Source organism: Neoarius graeffei, chromosome 5 (assembly GCF_027579695.1).
Source record: "Neoarius graeffei isolate fNeoGra1 chromosome 5, fNeoGra1.pri, whole genome shotgun sequence".
Classification (NCBI taxonomy): domain Eukaryota; kingdom Metazoa; phylum Chordata; class Actinopteri; order Siluriformes; family Ariidae; genus Neoarius; species Neoarius graeffei.
Genome location: NC_083573.1, coordinates 12,789,657 through 12,809,636, shown reverse-complemented (window position 1 = coordinate 12,809,636; position 19,980 = coordinate 12,789,657). Strand labels below are relative to the sequence as shown.

General features: G+C 40.8%; 1 protein-coding gene across 5 annotated transcripts in view; it reads left to right on the top strand.

Annotated features, from left to right (window-relative positions):
- LOC132886516 (triple functional domain protein-like) overlaps window positions 1–19,980 on the top strand; it is a 340,453-nt gene that overhangs the window by 257,714 nt on the left and 62,759 nt on the right. For 4 of the 5 annotated variants that reach the window (XR_009654705.1, XM_060921223.1, XM_060921224.1 and 1 more), the window contains one exon: window positions 10,435–10,678. Coding sequence is in view for 4 of the 5 variants with exons in the window: in XM_060921223.1 (XP_060777206.1) it covers window positions 10,435–10,678 (244 nt within the window). In the remaining variant the exon portion in view is untranslated. Of the gene's footprint in view, window positions 1–10,434; window positions 10,679–11,051; window positions 11,592–19,980 lie in introns of those variants that run through there. The other variant, XM_060921227.1, reaches the window with a different exon arrangement.

Here is a 19,980-nt window from a genome sequence, read left to right as displayed (position 1 = left end):
GTTCACTTTATATGCAATCTCAAATGATATAAATCACACTGTGCACTTTAGATCTGAGCTCATATGATATAAAATCACCCTGTGCACTTTATATCCGATCTCATATGATACAAATCACACGATACACTTTATATCCGATCTCATGATATAAATCACACAGAGCACTTTATATCCGATCTAATTTTATATAAATCACACTGTGCACTTTATATCCGATCTGATACGATACAAATCACACGATGCACTTTATATCCGATCTCATGATATAAATTACACTGTGCACTTTATATCTGATCTGATATGATATAAATCACGCTGTTCACTTTATATCTGATCTCATATGATATAAATCACACTGTGCACTTTATATCCGATCTCATATGATACAAATCACACGATACACTTTATATCCGATCTCATGATATAAATCACACAGTGCACTTTATATCCGATCTAATTTGATATAAATCACACTGTGCATTTTATGTCCGATCTAATTTGATATAAATCACACTGTGCACTTTATGCCCGATCTGATACGATACAAATCACACGATGCACTTTATATTGGATCTCATGATATAAATCACGCTGTTCACTTTATATCCGATCTGATATGATATAAATCACACGGTGCACTTTATATCCAATCTCATATGATACAAATCACACGATACACTTTATATCCGATCTCATGATATAAATCACACAGTGCACTTTATATCCGATCTAATTTGATATAAATCACACTGTGCATTTTATGTCCGATCTAATTTGATATAAATCACACTGTGCACTTTATGTCCGATCTGATACGATACAAATCACACTATGCACTTTATATTGGATCTCATGATATAAATCACGCTGTTCACTTTATATCCGATCTGATATGATATAAATCACACGGTGCACTTTATATCCGATCTCATATGATAATCATACTGTGCACTTTATATCCGATCTCATAAATCACACGGTGCGCTTTATATCCGATCTCATATGATATAAATCACACGGTGCACTTTATGTCCGATCTCATATGATAATCACACTGTGCACTTTATATCCGATCTAATTTGATATAAATCACACTGTGCATTTTATGTCCGATCTAATTTGATATAAATCACACTGTGCACTTTATGCCCGATCTGATACGATACAAATCACACGATGCACTTTATATTGGATCTCATGATATAAATCACGCTGTTCACTTTATATCCGATCTGATATGATATAAATCACACGGTGCACTTTATATCCAATCTCATATGATACAAATCACACGATACACTTTATATCCGATCTCATGATATAAATCACACAGTGCACTTTATATCCGATCTAATTTGATATAAATCACACTGTGCATTTTATGTCCGATCTAATTTGATATAAATCACACTGTGCACTTTATGTCCGATCTGATACGATACAAATCACACTATGCACTTTATATTGGATCTCATGATATAAATCACGCTGTTCACTTTATATCCGATCTGATATGATATAAATCACACGGTGCACTTTATATCCGATCTCATATGATAATCATACTGTGCACTTTATATCCGATCTCATAAATCACACGGTGCGCTTTATATCCGATCTCATATGATATAAATCACACGGTGCACTTTATGTCCGATCTCATATGATAATCACACTGTGCACTTTATATCCGATCTCATAAATCACACTGTGCACTTTATATCCGATCTCATATGATATAAATCACACGATGCACTTTATATCGGATCTCATGATATAAATCACACTGTGCACTTTATATCTGATCTCATATGATATAAATCATACGGCGCACTTTATATCCGATCTCATATGATAATCATACTGTGCACTTTATATCCGATCTCATATGATATAAATCACACTGTGCATTTTATATCCGATCTCATAAATCACACTGTGCACTTTATATCCAATCTCATATGATATAAATCACACGGTGCACTTTATATCCGATCTCATATGATATAAATCACATGGTGCACTGTATATATGATCTCATATGATAATCATACTGTGCACTTTCTATCCAATCTCATAAATCACACGGTGCACTTTCTATCCTATCTCACATGAGATAAATCACACTGTGCACTTTATATCCAATCTCATATGATCATCATTCTGTGCACTTTATATCCGATCTCATAAATCATACGGTGCACTTTATATCCGATCTCACATGATATAAATCACACGGTGCACTGTATATCCATCTCACATGATATAAATCACAAGGTGCACTTTATATCCAATCTCATATGATCATCATTCTGTGCACTTTATATCCAATCTCATAAATCACACTGCACTTTATATCAATCTCATATGATATAAATCACACTGTGCACTTTATATCCGATCTCATAAATCACACGGTGCACTTTATATCCAATCTCATATGATAATCATACTGTGCACTTTATATCCGATCTCATATGATAATCATACTGTGCACTTTATATCCGATCTCATAAATCACACGGTGCACTTTATATCCAATCTCATATGATAATCATACTGTGCACTTTATATCCGATCTCATAAATCACACGGTGCACTTTATATCCAATCTCATATGATAATCATACTGTGCACTTTATATCCGATCTCATATGATAATCATACTGTGCACTTTATATCACCTATGGTCATGAGCTTTGGGTAATGACCGAAAGAACAAGATCGCGGATACAAGCGGCTGAAATGAGTTTCCTTCGCAGGATGGCTGGGCGCTCCCTTAGAGATAGGGTGAGAAGCACAGTCACTCGGGAGGAGCTCGGAGTAGAGCCGCTGCTCCTCCACATCGAGAGGAACCAGCTGAGGTGGCTCAGGCATCTTTTTCGGATGCCTCCTGGACGCCTCCCTGGGGAGGTGTTCCAGGCATGTCCCCCCGGGAGGAGGCCCCGGGGAAGACCCAGGACACGCTGGAGGGAATATGTCTCTCGGCTGGCCTGGGAACGCCTCGGTGTTCTTCCCGAGGAGCTGACTGAGGTGTCTGGGGAAAGGGAAGTTTGGGCTTCCATGCTTAGACTGCTGCCTCCGCGACCCGGTCCCGGATAAGCGGAAGAAGACGAGACGAGAGACGAGGCACTTTATATCCGATCTCTTATGATATAAAGCACACGGTGCACTTTATATCCGATCTCATATGATATAAATCACACGGTGCACTTTATATCCGATCTCATATGATATAAATCACACCGTGCACTTTATAGCCAATCTCATATGATATAAATCACACTGTCCACTTTATATCCGATCTCATCTGATATAAATCGCACTGTTCACTTTATATCCGATCTCATATGATATAAATCACACGGTGCACTTTATATCCGATCTCATATGATATAAATCACACGGTGCACTTTATATCCGATCTCATATGATATAAATCACACTGTACAAGTTATATATGATCTCATATGATATAAATCAGTGTGCACTTTATATCCGATCTCATATGATATAAATCACACTGTGCACTTTATATCCGATCTCATATAATATAAATCACAGTGTGCACTTTATATCTGATCTCATATTATATAAATCACACTGTGCACTTTATATCCGATCTCATATGATATAAATCACACTGTACATGTTATATCCGATCTCATATGATATAAATCACACTGTACATGTTATATCTGATCTCTTATGATTTAAATTGCGCTGTACACTTTCCATCCGATCTCATGTGATATATCACGCTATACACTTTATATCTGATATAAAGTGCTCTCCAGTGTGCATTAGTGCGAGGGGAAAACTGTTTGAAATGTGGAAGCATATACACGTCTTATTTCTCGACCGTGTCTAGATCTGTTGCACGAAAAGGCAACTTAGTAATCTCTGTTTTTCTGTGGATGTCCGCATGCGCTTATAATATAACAAACTGCATTCAACTAGCGAGCGAAGCACCTGGAGACAGAGTTGCTGCTGTAGCTGGAGTTTCTCCTCACAGCACAGACGCTCTTCCACCCACTCTCTGGCTCAGCGCACCTCGCCCACAGACTTGTTTTTGTCACCCAACACACACACACACACATGCTCAGTCTCCTGTGTGCACCAACTTAATTAAATGCACACCTAGCCACACACTGCGATAAACCTTCGCTAGGTAGCTTTGATGGCTATTGCAAATCCAACTCCCATATCAAAATATGTAAAAGTACTTTCTTACACACTCACCCACATACTCAGGCAAGGTCAGTGGATAGTTACATATCTACACACATATATAAAGGATCTCAGAAAATGATTTGTGCTCGTTCAGCTTAAATATTCGAAAGGATTCACTGACTGAATCACGGAGTCAAACAAGACTCAATAAGTGTTCACTGACAAATTGAATCTTACTTCCTCAAACACCGAAGGAAAGGAAGAACAGGATTCATTGATTCAAACTGACTCAAACACCAAATCTTGTTTGTGACCAAAATGATATGGAGCCCAGCCTGGAGGGCCCTGAAGGCTGCTCGGGCAGTCTGGAGGCATGCTCCCCTGGAAAGTTTTTAAATAAGAGACTTCAAATGGTGCATTCTAGGGGTATCCAGGCCTGATTTCAACATTAATAATAATTCAACATTAATAAATTTGCTGTTTTTTACTTTGTCAAATATGCAAGGGGCAAATTTTAAAGGGCAAAATTAGATTTGACGTGAAAACACTGGAAGCAGTCAGTTCAGAGAAATATTTAATTTTATTGCACAATTTTAAAAAAAGCATAATATTGAACAATATAGCAGCTGAAATTAGAATATTAGCAATATGGCTGTCAACTACAGACCTGCAACCCAACAGGTAAAAGTCACACATAAAAGCCTGCAGTGTAGATGACTTGCAACCACGTGATCAAAATGTGAGTGTCCGCCATGATGGTGGATATACAAAGCAACTTGGATGGCAGCCACTGAAAGCGTGTCTGTAAACAATGCTGAATGTTCTCAGTATTACCACAATTTGAATAGTCGAGTGAAGATTCGATACAAAGAGAAGATAGAAATGTGTGCTTTTGACCCATATTATTTAAAAAAGTCAGACTTTTCTGAAGATAAGATGCTTTTATCGACCATTGAGTACCCAGATATGGCTGTCAGTCCTGCATGGGATTAAGGCGCATCAGCGCACCTATATAGAGACTCAGAAAACGCGCACACAGTGCGAAGTATTACGCCACGTCAGTGTGCGTTACCGAGCCTTAGTTTCCATCTTTGATTTCCTGGTTTTCAGATTTTTGTGCCTGTTCCTATTTCCTGTTTTTCTCGCTTCCTGTGATCATCTGTTCATGCCTTGCCTTACCTTTTGCTTGTTTCCCATTTTTGGGATTGCATAAATAAACATCACTTCTGCACTTGCATCCATCTCCTACCACGTCCCTGGCAATCGCGTTCTATCTCGTTTGGCTGCCGAAGAAGAATCAAGTCCGACCTTGGACGAAACATAGCCCATTTTCTGAGTCAGTGCCCAGTCTGGGTTGTTTCTATTGTATAATTTTGCTGGCGCTCCTAGAAACGAAATGGTAATACACGTGTTAAAATTATAACAACGACCAAGCGAACCAAGACAAGAAGAGAACGCTCATTTAATTACAAAATTCTAGCAACACAAAATAAAATTCTTCCATGATATTATCGAGAAAGCTTTTGAATCTCACCTGAGATAAAATGATCACTGCAAACACGAGCTGTTTTGGTTTGAGCCTCTGTTAGATCAGCCCTGCCAATGTTCAGCCGTGATCATCTCCTCTCTGTACTAAGCCTCAGAGTTTCCTCGCCCTCTTTCTGAATCACAGACAGGATTCTGAAAAATCAGAACGTGCCACGGTCACGAGTAATGTTGTGACTACAACCATACAGTGGTGCTTGAAAGTTTGTGAACCCTTTAGAATTTTCTATATTTCTGCATAAATATGACCTAAAACAACATCAGATTTTCACACAAGTCCTAAAAGTAGATAAAGAGAACCCAGTTAAACAAATGAGACAAAAATGTTATACTTGGTCATTTATTTATTGAGGAAAATGATCCAGTATTACATATGTGTGAGTGGCAAAAGTATGTGAACCTCTAGGATTAGTTACTTTGAAGGTGAAATTAGAGTCAGGTGTTTTCAAACAATGGGATGACCATTAGGTGTGAGTGGGCACCCTGTTTTATTTAAAGAACAGGGGTCTATCAAAGTCTGATCTTCACAACATATGTTTGTGGAAGTGTATCACGAACAAAGGAGATTTCTGAGGACCTCAGAAAAAGCGTTGATGCTCATCAGGCTGGAAAAAGTTACAAAACCATCTCTAAAGAGTTTGGACTCCACCAATCCACAGTCAGACAGATTGTGTATGAATAGAGGAAATTCAAGACCATTGTTCCCCCCCAGAAGTGGTCGACCAACAAAGATCACTCCAAGAGCAAGGCATGTAATAGTTGGCGAAGTCACAAAGGACCCCAGGGTAACTTCTAAGCAACTGAAGGCCTCTCTCACATTGGCTAATGTTAATGTTCAGGAGTCCACCATCAGGAGAACACTGAACAACAATGGTGTGCATGGCAGGGTTGCAAGGAGAAAGCCACTGCTCTCCAAAAAGAACATTGCTGCTTGTCTGCAGTTTGATAAAGATCATGTGGACAAGCCAGAAGGCTATTGGAAAAATGTTTTGTGGATGGATGAGACCAAAATAGAAGGTTTAAATGAGAAGCGTTCTGTTTGGAGAAAGGAAAACACTTCATTCCAACATAAGAACCTTATCCCATCTGTGAAACATGGTGATAGTAGTATCATGGTTTGGGCCTGTTTTGCTGCATCTGGGCCAGGACAGCTTGCCATCATTGATGGAACAATGAATTCTGAATTATACCAGCGAATTCTAAAGGAAAATGTCAGGACATCTGTCCATGAACTGAATCTCAAGAGAAGGTGGGTCATGCAGCAAGACAATGACCCTAAGCACACAAGTCGTTCTACCAAAGAATGGTTAAAGAAGAATAAAGTTAATGTTTTGGAATGGCCAAGTCAAAGTCCTGACCTTAATCCAATCAAAATGCTGTTGAAGGACCTGAAGTAAGCAGTTCATGTGAGGAAACCCACCAACGTCCCAGACTTGAAGCTGTTCTGTATGGAGGAATGGGCTAAAATTCCTCCAAGCCGATGTGCAGGACTGATCAACAGTTGCCGGAAACGTTCACTTGCAGTTGTTGCTGCACAAGGGGGTCACACCCGATACTGAAAGCAAAGGTTCACATACTTTTGCCACTCACAGATATGTAATATTGGATCATTTTCCTCAATAAATAAATGACCAAGTATAATATTTTTGTCTCATTTGTTTAACTGGGTTCTCTTTATCTACTTTTAGGACTTGTGTGAAAATCTGATGATGTTTTAGGTCATGTTGATGCAGAAATATAGAAAATTCTAAAGGTTTCACAAACTTTCAAGCACCACTGTATATCGCACAAAGATATGGCATAGCTAATAGAATGCTTAAAGCAGTGGAAAAACAAAGAGAGTTGCGCACGTGTGACTATGTTTTGTATGGGATGTCACTTGACCCTGTATTTGTATATCCGTCAACATGGCCGACATTTATGATTCTATTTTGCTTTGACGTCACTTGCGAGTCAAGGATAGTGCCAGGAACAGAATAGAGGTCAAATCACACAACAGCGCCATCGAGAGACCAGCGCCTAGAACATGGTTTTTTGTATGATTGCGAATGGCAGTCAGTTATGTCTGTGAACAAAGTGATTCACTGACTCAAACACTGAAACTTGTTTGTGAACAAAGTGTTTCACTGACTCAAACACTGAATTATGTCTGTGAAGAAAGTGATTCACTGACTCAAACACTGAAACTTGTTTATAAATTATCAGATTCACTGACTCACCCTCACCTAAGCACAAAAATGAACAAAACTGAACAAAAGGAATGACTCTAGCTTAATTGACTCATTACAAATGTCTCAATTGATCACGTGGAAAACCTGTGTAACAGGAGCACGAGGTCTTAGTCTGGAGGGAGCTCTGTTTCCACTATACATACAAGACACACGCACTAGTTTTTTATTATTATCATCTCGAAAGTACGCGTGTGTGACATCCTGTGTCATTCCCTTCCATCTTTGCCTTTTTTTAAAATATATTTTTCAATTTTCAAATGTCTTCATGAATCCTTGCAGCTATAAAAAGGATTTAATTAGCAATCCCACACAGATGCACCATATCAGTGCTGCGCTGGTCAACACAGTATGTGGCAAGGTGAAAAGGTCAGGGCCAGCTGTGCGCGTCACAGATGCATGGCTTTAATTATCCTCCCGCTCCTTTAAATGGCTCCACCGTCTTGGAAAGCGTGTGATGCTGTCGCCGCGGCGACGCTGAGACGTGTCATCAGCCTCCAACAGCATGCTGAAGGACCAGGCAGTGAAAGCAGATGATGGGGAGGAACACGGTGTTCCTTTGCGTTAAGCCTTCTGTCACTCTGTGTAAGGCTTTTTAAAGGTAGACAGAGTTGACAGGTTTTGAAATTTTTTGATATTTAATGCGGATCCCAGAAGTTGAAGATATGGAGTGTAAAAGCTCAGCGTCTGTGGCACAGCTCCTCTGCTCGCTGGCTATGCCACACTACCAGTGGGTATGTGATTGACTCAAACTCTGAATCTTGTTTATGAACAATTGACTTGAATTGAATTGATTCACTGACTCAAAGATAAAAAATACATTTGGTGAACATCACATTAAAATTATTTATTGCATGTGTACAGTCCATGTTTAATGAACTTGCCTTATGAATCGGTTTTTTTAAATGGCTCGTGTAGGTTCTGTATGGAATGATTTTACAGTTGCAGGATGCTATAATATGTAATGTGGCTTTTGGAATATGATTTTTTTTTAAAGGAAACAATGAACATTTTTTTCAATCAACACCTCTTAGCCTAACTTGTATTCTGCGTGGTTGGACTTGGTATCCATTTCCAGATTTTGAAAGCCCTTCAAGGAATAATCCATCAAATATCACATTTCAGGCTTGTAGTACTCGAGTCCGATTCGTGCCCTAATTTTGAGGACTCGTGACTTGACTTCAACTTGAGCACTGATGACTCAGACCCATGCATTAGCTGCAATCGGACTTGTAAATTGGAGACGAGGACTCAGATTTTTTCTTTATTTTTTGTAACATGCCATAATGATTTGGCCTGATATTTATATCTACATCCATTTTTATACTAATTTTGTGCAAGAGAATGCACATTCACCTGTTCATACATCATGTTCAGGAACAAACTAATGTTAATGGCACTAAAATGCCTGGAGAGAATGTTCCTAGGATCTGATTTGCTTATACAGACTTCTCGTGCAGTGGGGAAAAAAATGCACTGCTATATGTTCCATATATAGAAGAACTATTGAGGAGACAACAGGGACAACCTCGAACTTCAATCGTCATTTGGCAAGACTACACCCAGAGAAGGAAGTGACATGCTATGGTCATTGCTCTGTTGATAGCGGGGCTTGCTTGCTGACCGATGAACTAGCTAGCGTTAACCCTCTCTCATGCCATTTGCCCTGTTGATAGCGGGGCTTGCTGAGCGATAAACAAGCTTTTTATCTGTAGCCTTTTAACTCAAACGGGGCAGTCAAGCAGTAACGTTAGTCCAACACAGTAGCAGAGATGGTTTCACATAAAGGCAGCAACAGCCACCGTCAAATGGTGCAGTTGGAGTCTTGTTCTTGGACTCGACTCGGATCAATAGTGGATTCGACTTGAAATTTTCTTTAATGACTTGGAGTTGACTCAGAATTGAACACTGGGGACTTGAGACTGGACTTGGACTCAAGGTTTAGTGACTCGATTACAACACTGTCACATTTACATAAGTTTCCTGCTCATCAAAACTGTAATCCATCTGCCAAAATATGTATGGCGTCCAATGTTTGCTTCTTTAGTTTTGCACTAAAGCAACAAGGTTAGTTATGCTAAGGAGTAATGGAAGGCAGCCAATATATTTTCCAAATCTTAATATATGATTCATCAATCATTCATCTTTATTAACTACTGGTCAGGGTCATGGTGAATCCAGAGCCTCTCCCAGGAACCTGGGTGCAAGGTGGGAATACGACATGGATGGAATGCTGGTCCATCACAAGGCATCATGCAAACAAACCATCATTCACAACTAGGGGTACTTTAGAGTAGCCAGTGCACCTATAGACATGTGGGAGGTGGGAGAAAACCCGAGAACCTGCATGAAATCCACACGAACACAAGGAGAACATGCAAAACTCCTCACAGCAAATAACTTAAGATCAAGATTGAACTGAGATCAACTTTCTGCAACACTTTTCTGCTATAAATTCTCAATGGATGCATCTCGCTGTCTTCCACAGCTGTCTGGTGGCTGCGAGTTGACGGTGGTCATCCATGACTTCATGGCCAGTAATGGCTCGGAGCTGAGCGTGAGGCGAGGTCAGACTGTGGAGGTGTTGGAGAGGTCTCAAGACAAACCCGATTGGTGCCTGGTGCGCACCACCGACCGCTCACCTGCCCAGGAAGGCTTGGTGCCCAGCACCATGCTCTGCATTGCCCACTCCCGCAGCAGTATGGAGATGGAAGGGATCTTCAACCATAAAGGTAAGATGGATGGATTTTCACCAAAGAGTTCTGGGATGGGATTCACAAAAGCCTCTTAATGCTAAGAGCATCTTAACTAGGAAGGATAGTGTTCATTGTGATGCTCGCTCGGCCATTTAACGATGATCTTTGTGCGATGATGCTTTTGGGAAACCCACCCCTGTATAGTTACTGGGATTGATTGAAGTTGTTGTATCTCTTTAGGGAATATGTTTCTGAAAGATGGGCTTCAGGTTTTAAAGTTTTATTGCAGGGATTCCAATCTTATTCTCAAAGTGCTGGTGTGAATGCAGGATTTTGTTCCAACCAAGCAGGAGCCACATCTGACTCCACCAGTTTAATCAGGTCATCTTGTTCTTTGATTAATTTTTAGGTGTGGCTTCTGCTTGGTTCGAACGAAAACCTACAGCCACGCTGGCCCTTTACGGACAAGATCGGACACCCCCTGCTTTATTGGCATTTTAGTCAAAGCTGGAGTGAGATGAATTTCTTGACTCAGCTTTGTGGTGTTTGATGCTCCACACTGTTGACCTCATAATGGCTTCTGTAATGTCCAGTCTTCTGTAAGAAAGGTATTTCATCATTCCACAGCCTGAGGGGCTTTCCACACAGACAGGTCCTTACCGGTGTAGGAGGATTCCAGCTGTTTCAATGATGACTCAGAATGCCAACCTTTAGTTGCCTAGTAATTCTGTACATGCAGTGTTGGTTTAAAAGCAGGATCGGTGAATTTGGAGTGTTTTGGTGTACTTTATTCCCAAATAGGTTTATATAATATTGATTTTTCCCTGCTTGCTTGGGTTAAGGGGACTAGTTTAGGGGTTTGGGTTTTGTAATAATATTATTAACTGTACACTTGGGAACTGCTTGCCTGCACTTGTGAAATTGTGGATTTTTAGATGATTCTGCAGTGATGCACAGTAAAAAGAAAACAACAGTATATTTTCTGATAAATTGATTGCCTAATTTGTTGCTTAAAGCATTGACAAACAGCATATTTAATCATTTTTTCATTTTCATTACTGCTACTTGTCTAATTTTACTTAACTAAACATTCATTGGTGGCTTGATTTCACTTTAATGAACTCAAAACGTACTCCGTTTACCTCAACACAGAGCAAGGGTTCCTTGCAAATCAACTTGAAAAAAAGATGAGATGGGGAAGGGGACAGGGCTTCAATGTGGTGTCAGAAAATTTCAGAGTTCTAAGAAAACTGTCAATCATTCCATCTTCATATATTGATTGGCTTATGTCACATTTTCACTGGGGAGAAAAACCTTGTACAAGCATACCCCTATGGAAAAAAAAAGGGCAACGGTTTGCAGATCTGGTAATAAACGTCACTCATACACATGATGCTGGGAATCCGTGATATTTTTAGCCTTAGTTACTATACTGTGAACATTTCAAAACATAACATCCCCAGTCATAGTTCACCACTGAATGCTTCCCAGTGTAGTACACTCTATGACAACCATCAAATAGCAGGTTCATGCTTTCTAAGCATTTCTGACCGCATGTCCCAGTGTGATAAGAGCGCTGTCATGTCGGTGAGTCAGTAATTCATGTAAAGCACTCTGCTTGCTCAGACTTTTCGAACAAAGAGGAAGTCAAGTGCATTAATTGGCATGGTTACCAAGCGTAGGCATCTGGGATCAGCTTTAAAGGGATGACTGGACTGTCATTGTGATGAAGCTATGGCAAGTAACATTTCCTATTCACTGTGGAACTCAGTGCGGAAAAGACTCAAGGTCTGACTAAGAGCTTGTTTCCTGTACAAAATAGAATAATGGGAGGTAATGTGAATTGCAATGATTATGTTGTTACAATGGCACCTGTTAAGGGGTGGGATATATTAGGCAGCAAGAGAACAGTCAGTTTTCAAAGTTGTGTTGGAAGCAGGAAAAATGGGCAAGCGTAAAGATATGAGTGACTTTGACAAGGGCCAAATTGTGATGGCTAGATGACTGGGTCTGAGCATCTCCAAAATGACAGATCGTCTAGGGTGTTTCCAGTATGCAGTGGTTAATACCTACCAAAAGGGGTCCAAGAAAGGACAACCTGTGAACCAGTGACAGGGTCATGGGTGTCGAAGGCTCATTGATTTGCATGGGACATGAAGGCTAGCCCATATGGTCCAATCCTACAGAAAAGCTACTGTAGCACAAACCACTGAAAAAGTTAATGCTGGCTAAAACAGAAAGGTGTCAGCATTAACTTTTTCAGCAGTTTGTGCAACAGTAGCTCTTCTGTGGGATTGGAGTATATGGGCTAGCCTTCATCTCCCATGCGAATCAGTGAGCCTTCGGCACCCATGACCCTGTCACCTGTTCACAGGTTGTCCTTCCTTGGACCACTTTTGGTAGGTACTAACCACTGCATACTGTGAACACCTCACAAGATGTGCCGTTTTGGAGATGCTCAAACCCAGTCATCTAGACATCACAATTTGGCCCTTCTCAAAGTCGCTCAGATCTTTTCTACACAATCCCACATCATGCTAGTTTCATATAATCACAGGTCTATCATTAGAGGATCTTCATTATAGACCCTTTTCAGTCACGTGACCTTCGTAAACGCGACCACCATTTTGGACATGTAGTGGACTTCGGCTCGAATCAGTTTGAATGCGAGGAAGGTGACAAACGAAAAACATAAAAGAAAAAGGAGCAAGATGCAGAAAACATCTTCACTATCCAGTGACGTAGGGCATTTACAGGGCGAGCAGAGGGAGCGCGCTCCGGCTTGCTCAAATTAAGCAGCGCGCTCCGGCTTGCTCCCGGAGTGCTCCGGCCGAGGTTCCGGAGCGCGCTCCAGCTTGCTCCCCCTCAAATTAAGCAAGCCGCTCCGGCTTGCTCCCCCTCAAATTAAGCACCGGGAGCAAGCCGGAGCGCGCTGCTTAATTTGAGGGGGAGCAAGCCGGAGCGCGCTCCGGAACCTCGGCCAGAGCACTCCGGGAGCAAGCCGGAGCGCGCTCCGGAACCTCGGCCGGAGCACTCCGGGAGCAAGCCGGAGCGCGCTGCTTAATTTGAGGGGGAGCAAGCCGGAGCACGCTCCGGAACCTCGGCCGGAGCACTCCGGGAGCAAGCCGGAGCGCGCTGCTTAATTTGAGGGGGAGCAAGCCGGAGCACGCTCCGGAACCTCGGACGTTGGCTCCGGCAGCTATTTACACTGGATCCGGTGTAAATAGCTGCCGGATCATAATTACAGTAAACTAGTAAATGCAGTAAAGGAAAAACTTGAGACTGAAAGATTTTAACAGTCATCCAAATGACTGAATGTAAACATTGCTACCGTAACTAGCTACTATGTTGTTGACATTAGCTAGTCAACAATAGCTACTACAGAAGAACAAAGAGGTTACAATGGGTTATTTTAACCTATTTGGTTACACACTCGCCGCCACAGAATGTTAACAGCAATGTAATGCCTTTTCTGGCTAATTTTATTCGTCTTACCTCCAACAAAGTGGTCACTACACAAGCGTTGGTATGCCGAGGGCTGCCAATCTTTCCTGTTAATGGCCGCTATCCATCTTCTCCGTCGGGATCCGATAAAATGATAAACCTTGCCTTGTTTGTTGATGGTTACTACATCCAGGTGCACAACAATATAGTGGCATGATGGAAGTCTTGCTGAAAGTAAAAACTTTCTTTGCTGCCGTTCCTCAATGTTGGCTGTGGTAAACTACTGGTAGTACATGTCCAAAATGGCGGCCGCGTTTGTCGTGACGTCACGTGAAAAGGGTCCATACAACCCCGATTCCAAAAAAGCTGGGACAAAGTACAAATTGTAAATAAAAACGGAATGCAATAATTTACAAATCTCAAAAACTGATATTGTATTCACAATAGAACATAGACAACATATCAAATGTCGAAAGTGAGACATTTTGAAATTTCATGCCAAATATTGGCTCATTTGAAATTTCATGACAGCAACACATCTCAAAAAAGTTGGGACAGGGGCAATAAAAGGCTGGAAAAGTTAAAGGTACAAAAAAGGAACAGCTGGAGGACCAAATTGCAACTCATTAGGTCAACTGGCAATAGGTCATTAACATGACTGGGTATAAAAAGAGCATCTTGGAGTGGCAGCGGCTCTCGGAAGTAAAGATGGGAAGAGGATCACCAATCCCCCTAATTCTGCGCCGACAAATAGTGGAGCAATATCAGAAAGGAGTTCGACAGTGTAAAATTGCAAAGAGTTTGAACATATCATCATCTACAGTGCATAATATCATCAAAAGATTCAGAGAATCTGGAAGAATCTCTGTGCGTAAGGGTCAAGGTCGGAAAACCATACTGGGTGACCGTGATCTTCGGGCCCTTAGACGGCACTGCATCACATACAGGCATGCTTCTGTATTGGAAATCACAAAATGGGCTCAGGAATATTTCCAGAGAACATTATCTGTGAACACAATTCACCGTGCCATCCGCCGTTGCCAGCTAAAACTCTATAGTTCAAAGAAGAAGCCGTATCTAAACATGATCCAGAAGCGCAGACGTCTTCTCTGGGCCAAGGCTCATTTAAAATGGACTGTGGCAAAGTGGAAAACTGTTCTGTGGTCAGACGAATCAAAATTTGAAGTTCTTTATGGAAATCAGGGACGCCGTGTCATTCAGACTAAAGAGGAGAAGGATGACCCAAGTTGTTATCAGCGCTCAGTTCAGAAGCCTGCATCTCTGATGGTATGGGGTTGCATTAGTGCGTGTGGCATGGGCAGCTTACACATCTGGAAAGACACCATCAGTGCTGAAAGGTATATCCAGGTTCTAGAGCAACATATGCTCCCATCCAGACGACGTCTCTTTCAGGGAAGACCTTGCATTTTCCAACATGACAATGCCAAACCACATACTGCATCAATTACAGCATCATGGCTGCGTAGAAGAAGGGTCCGGGTACTGAACTGGCCAGCCTGCAGTCCAGATCTTTCACCCATAGAAAACATTTGGCGCATCATAAAACAGAAGATACGACAAAAAAGACCTAAGACAGTTGAGCAACTAGAATCCTACATTAGACAAGAATGGGTTAACATTCCTATCCCTAAACTTGAGCAACTTGTCTCCTCAGTCCCCAGACGTTTACAGACTGTTGTAAAGAGAAAAGGGGATGTCTCACAGTGGTAAACATGGCCTTGTTCCAACTTTTTTGAGATGTGTTGTTGTCATGAAATTTAAAATCACCTAATTTTTCTCTTTAAATGATACATTTTCTCAGTTTAAACATTTGATATGTCATCTATGTTCTATTCTGAATAAAATATGGAATTTTGAAACTTCCACCTCATTGCATTCCGTTTTTATTTACAATTTGTACTTTGTCCCAACTTTTTTGGAATCGGGGTTGTATAATCTGTCATGGAAAAGACAAGTTATTGTGCAGCCTGTTATAGAAATTGCCCATTGGGATCATATTGTGCTGTATATTGTGAGAAGTATTATTTTTAAAGATTGCTTTAGCTTATCAAGTCTGACCAACTGAGTGTGGGTGGGAGGGGTTATTGTGGGTTTTAGGAGTAGACAAATAGATTCAGGTAATATGGAAGAATGCTGTAATTGAGGAAAAGCTAATGGAAAGATCCAGAACTTCGTAAGGCAATAAGAGATGGATCCAAATCATATGAAATAAATTTAGTGTCACAGGAAAGGTAAAAGTAGCGAAAGAATTTAAACAAAAGAAAAGCACATAATCAGTGAAGTCTTGCAGGGACTTGACCTTCTCCAGACTAGAAGAGTTAAAGATTGAACATTGAATAAAGTCATGGTGGTGCTGGTTAATGCACGAAGAACTTGTGGGATCGACTGTTTTTGGCGTTGCAAGCCGTCCATGCTTAATTAACAACTACCTTATAACACTGAACGTATACAAGGCATTTCAGGGTGTAATTTTATCTACGTTTGAATCAACCTACCTACAGCTACAGAATCAGAGGACGAGGGTTGCCCTGCTTCAAGTTTTCATTCCATCATCAATAGGCTATATATCTTTTGACAGCAGTCATGAAAAAAGGTCACAGATTGTGCTCTCTTCACAAGGGGCAGTAAGTATTTATAGAATGTGCAAAAAGAGACAGTCCATAGATCTGGAACATCACATACACTGTTTAGCAGCATATAATTCATGCTAGTCACTTTGTGGAACCAAAGGCGAATCCTTCCCTGAATGTTGATTGGTGCTGGAAGGAGTGGCAAAGGAGCCTTGTGTGTGTTCATTGAGCAACAGGAAGAAGCCCTACTGGCCACAGCCCAGGCACTGGAAGTAGCCAAACACACCCTTTAACAGGGGGACCTTTGTGCTCCTAACTATGCCATTACTATATTCCTGCGGTAATCGGCCATCACTCGTCAGAGAGGCACTTGTCTGTGTAGGTGACCTGATATTACCCAAACCTGCCAGTCTACCTCTAGTCCAGTGCTCAGCAACCTGCCACTCGGCTCAGAAAGAACCTTATTAGAACAGTCAACAGGTTTGAAAAAAGGTTCGTCCATCACATTCCTGTAGTGTACTGCGATAAAGGTTTGCATTCCAAGATGTCCAAGAATGTTGCTCATATAACGTTCCCATGAACATTATGGAAACATTTCCAGAGATGCCCTCAAGCTATAGCATTTACAATTATTGACTCCTTGCTATGGTGATAATTGGGATTGTGATCAAATTCAGTCGTTTTCTGTCTGCCTGCAAGGAATTTCTTGTTAACAGTGTTGGCACCTACAACTAAAAATCTTGAAACAACTTTGTAGGAATATCTACAAACATTCTCTACGAATATTCTCAGAACACCCAGAAAGACTGGCAGATGGAACATACTTTGAAACTAATGTTCCTTCAACCATAATTCCCAGAAAACCTACTGCTAACCTCAAACAATTATCCTGGTCAAGCTCAACCTTCCTGAGGAGTTTCTTTCCAACCTGTATGCACATCTGATCCAACGATATGAAGCCTACTGGATCTGGGATATTATAGCTACATATCCAAACATCACTTTTGGGGTATGTTTTAGAGGACAGGTGACGAGTTTCAAAAGAATAATACTGGGATGAGAAACATCACTGCAAATCAGTATGAAGTTCTTAAGGTTCACATTTATAAAATGATTAGGCAGATCAGACGCTTGCTGGCCGTGCTGTGAAAATTGTCCATGTAGACCAGGGGTCACCAAACTTTTTTCTCTGGGGGCCACATTGTCATTCCTGACTGTGATGGGGGTCGGGTCAGCTATATCACATAGAATTGTATGACCCAGACAAATATGACCACCAGCAGGCCTCATTGTGTAGTAGAGATTACTAGCCTGGCACGGCCATCCCCACTACTATATCCATACTACTATATCAACACTTGATTCCTGGCACATATTTGTTTATCTTTACTAGTGGTTTGCAAAAGTAGTAATCGAGTCTTCACACTTTGTTTTAATTTGAAATACCACTGATATTCCATTTATTTATTTTCTAATAAAAATAATATCAAAGCTGTCAAGGGAAGAAACATCTGCCTATTTGAGGTGATTGACACTGGCAAAGGTGAGTGGAAAATTATAAATTGTAGGTAGGCCTGTTGATATTATTAATAATATAAATAATAATTGTATGCAGCACTTAATAAAGGTCAAATAAATAGGCCTATAAAATAAATACATTTAAAAAAACAGTGAAATTATAATAATATGAGCAATAGATCAATAGATCACAGCAGTTGTGCTGTGTCCTGCACGTCATTGCTCTCATCCATGGCCAAAGCAAAAAACTCGAATTCTGACGCTTTCTCATTCAGCTGGTCATACACGTTGTCCCCCAAATCTTCAATTCGCCTGGTCATAGTAGGTGCAGAGAGACTCACCGCGTCGAGCGCATCCTTCTTGTCGGGACACACCTCCTCGGCCACAGCAAGCATGCATACTTTAACAAAGTCCCCATCAGTAAACGGCTTTCCATGGGTAGCTAGTAGGTGAGCTACCTTATAGCTAGCTCGGACAGCAGCCTGGTTGATCTGGGTTTGGGAAGGAATACATTCTGTTGTGCAGCCAGTCCGCATTTCATCCTCCGAATCCTGTCTTCTCTTGTTTGCCCTCGCAAACTAGCATACTCTTTGTGGCGGGTTTCATAGTGACGACGCAGATTATATTCTTTGAAAACCGGCACACTTTCTTTACATACAAGATAAACTGCACGGTCCTTACACTGAACGAAAAAATAATCGGTGGTCCACTGTTCTTTAAAAACTCTGCACTCTCCGTCAGCTTTTCGCTTACCGCTCGCCATTTTGCTGTCCTGAACACTGACAGTTCTCTGCGCGTGCGCTGCCTGTCACTGCTTGATCGCGAGCATATGACGAAAATTCGGAAAATATGAATAGTTCATTTTATAACTAAATATCAATTTTAATTGATAAAATCAACAAAATACAAGATGCAGACATGTTATTATTTGCCAAAAAGCAATTAAAAAAAATAGGCCATGACCACTTTTGGGGATTGCCTCATAGGGCCGGTTCAAGTGATGGGGGGCAGAGGGGCTGGGGGGCCGGTCAAAGGGGGGTGGCGGGCCGGATCTGGCCCGCGGGCCGTAGTTTGGTGACCCCTGATGTAGACACTCATCTAAGTTTCCAAATCTGTCATTGCTTAACTTTTGAATATTTTCTATCGTGAATACTATCAATAAAAAGCTTATTTCTGCTTTCCAAAGAAATGTATCTCATTAAGATCTGTTCAGTACTTTGAGAAAAACGGCAGGTTGAAGTTGGTACAACAGAGTACACTCTCTGCTCGCGGGACGTCGGGAAACTGCCAGTGCTTTTCTTTTTGAGTCACGGGAAAGCAGTCAGGCTCTGTCTCTTCTGATTGGTTTCTGACTGGATTAATCATGAATATCAATCAGATAACTTTTATAGGGATGTTCTCACGCTCTCACTGTTTCTGATGAAGTATTCAGCAAAATTTTCCGTCTGCTAGTTTTGATGTTCTGATTCACGGGAGACTTTGAAGTCAGTTTTCATAGCTTTACCTACTTATTATTTTCAAATCAAACTGATTCATGTCAATAAATAATTATTTTCGAATATAACTGGAGTTGTTTTGATGAAAAATATTGAGATCTTAGTAGTCAAAATAATATTGTAAAAAAACAGAAGTGAGAAACACGAGCGTCAATTTCAATTCAGTTAATGTGAATTGTTTATTGGATGTGGCTCATATAGGTTTTTTTTTTCGAGAATAGACTTGAAAGCTGTGAATATTTTCATTTATATTATTTCATATAAACACTAGTAGGCCCTACTTTTGAGA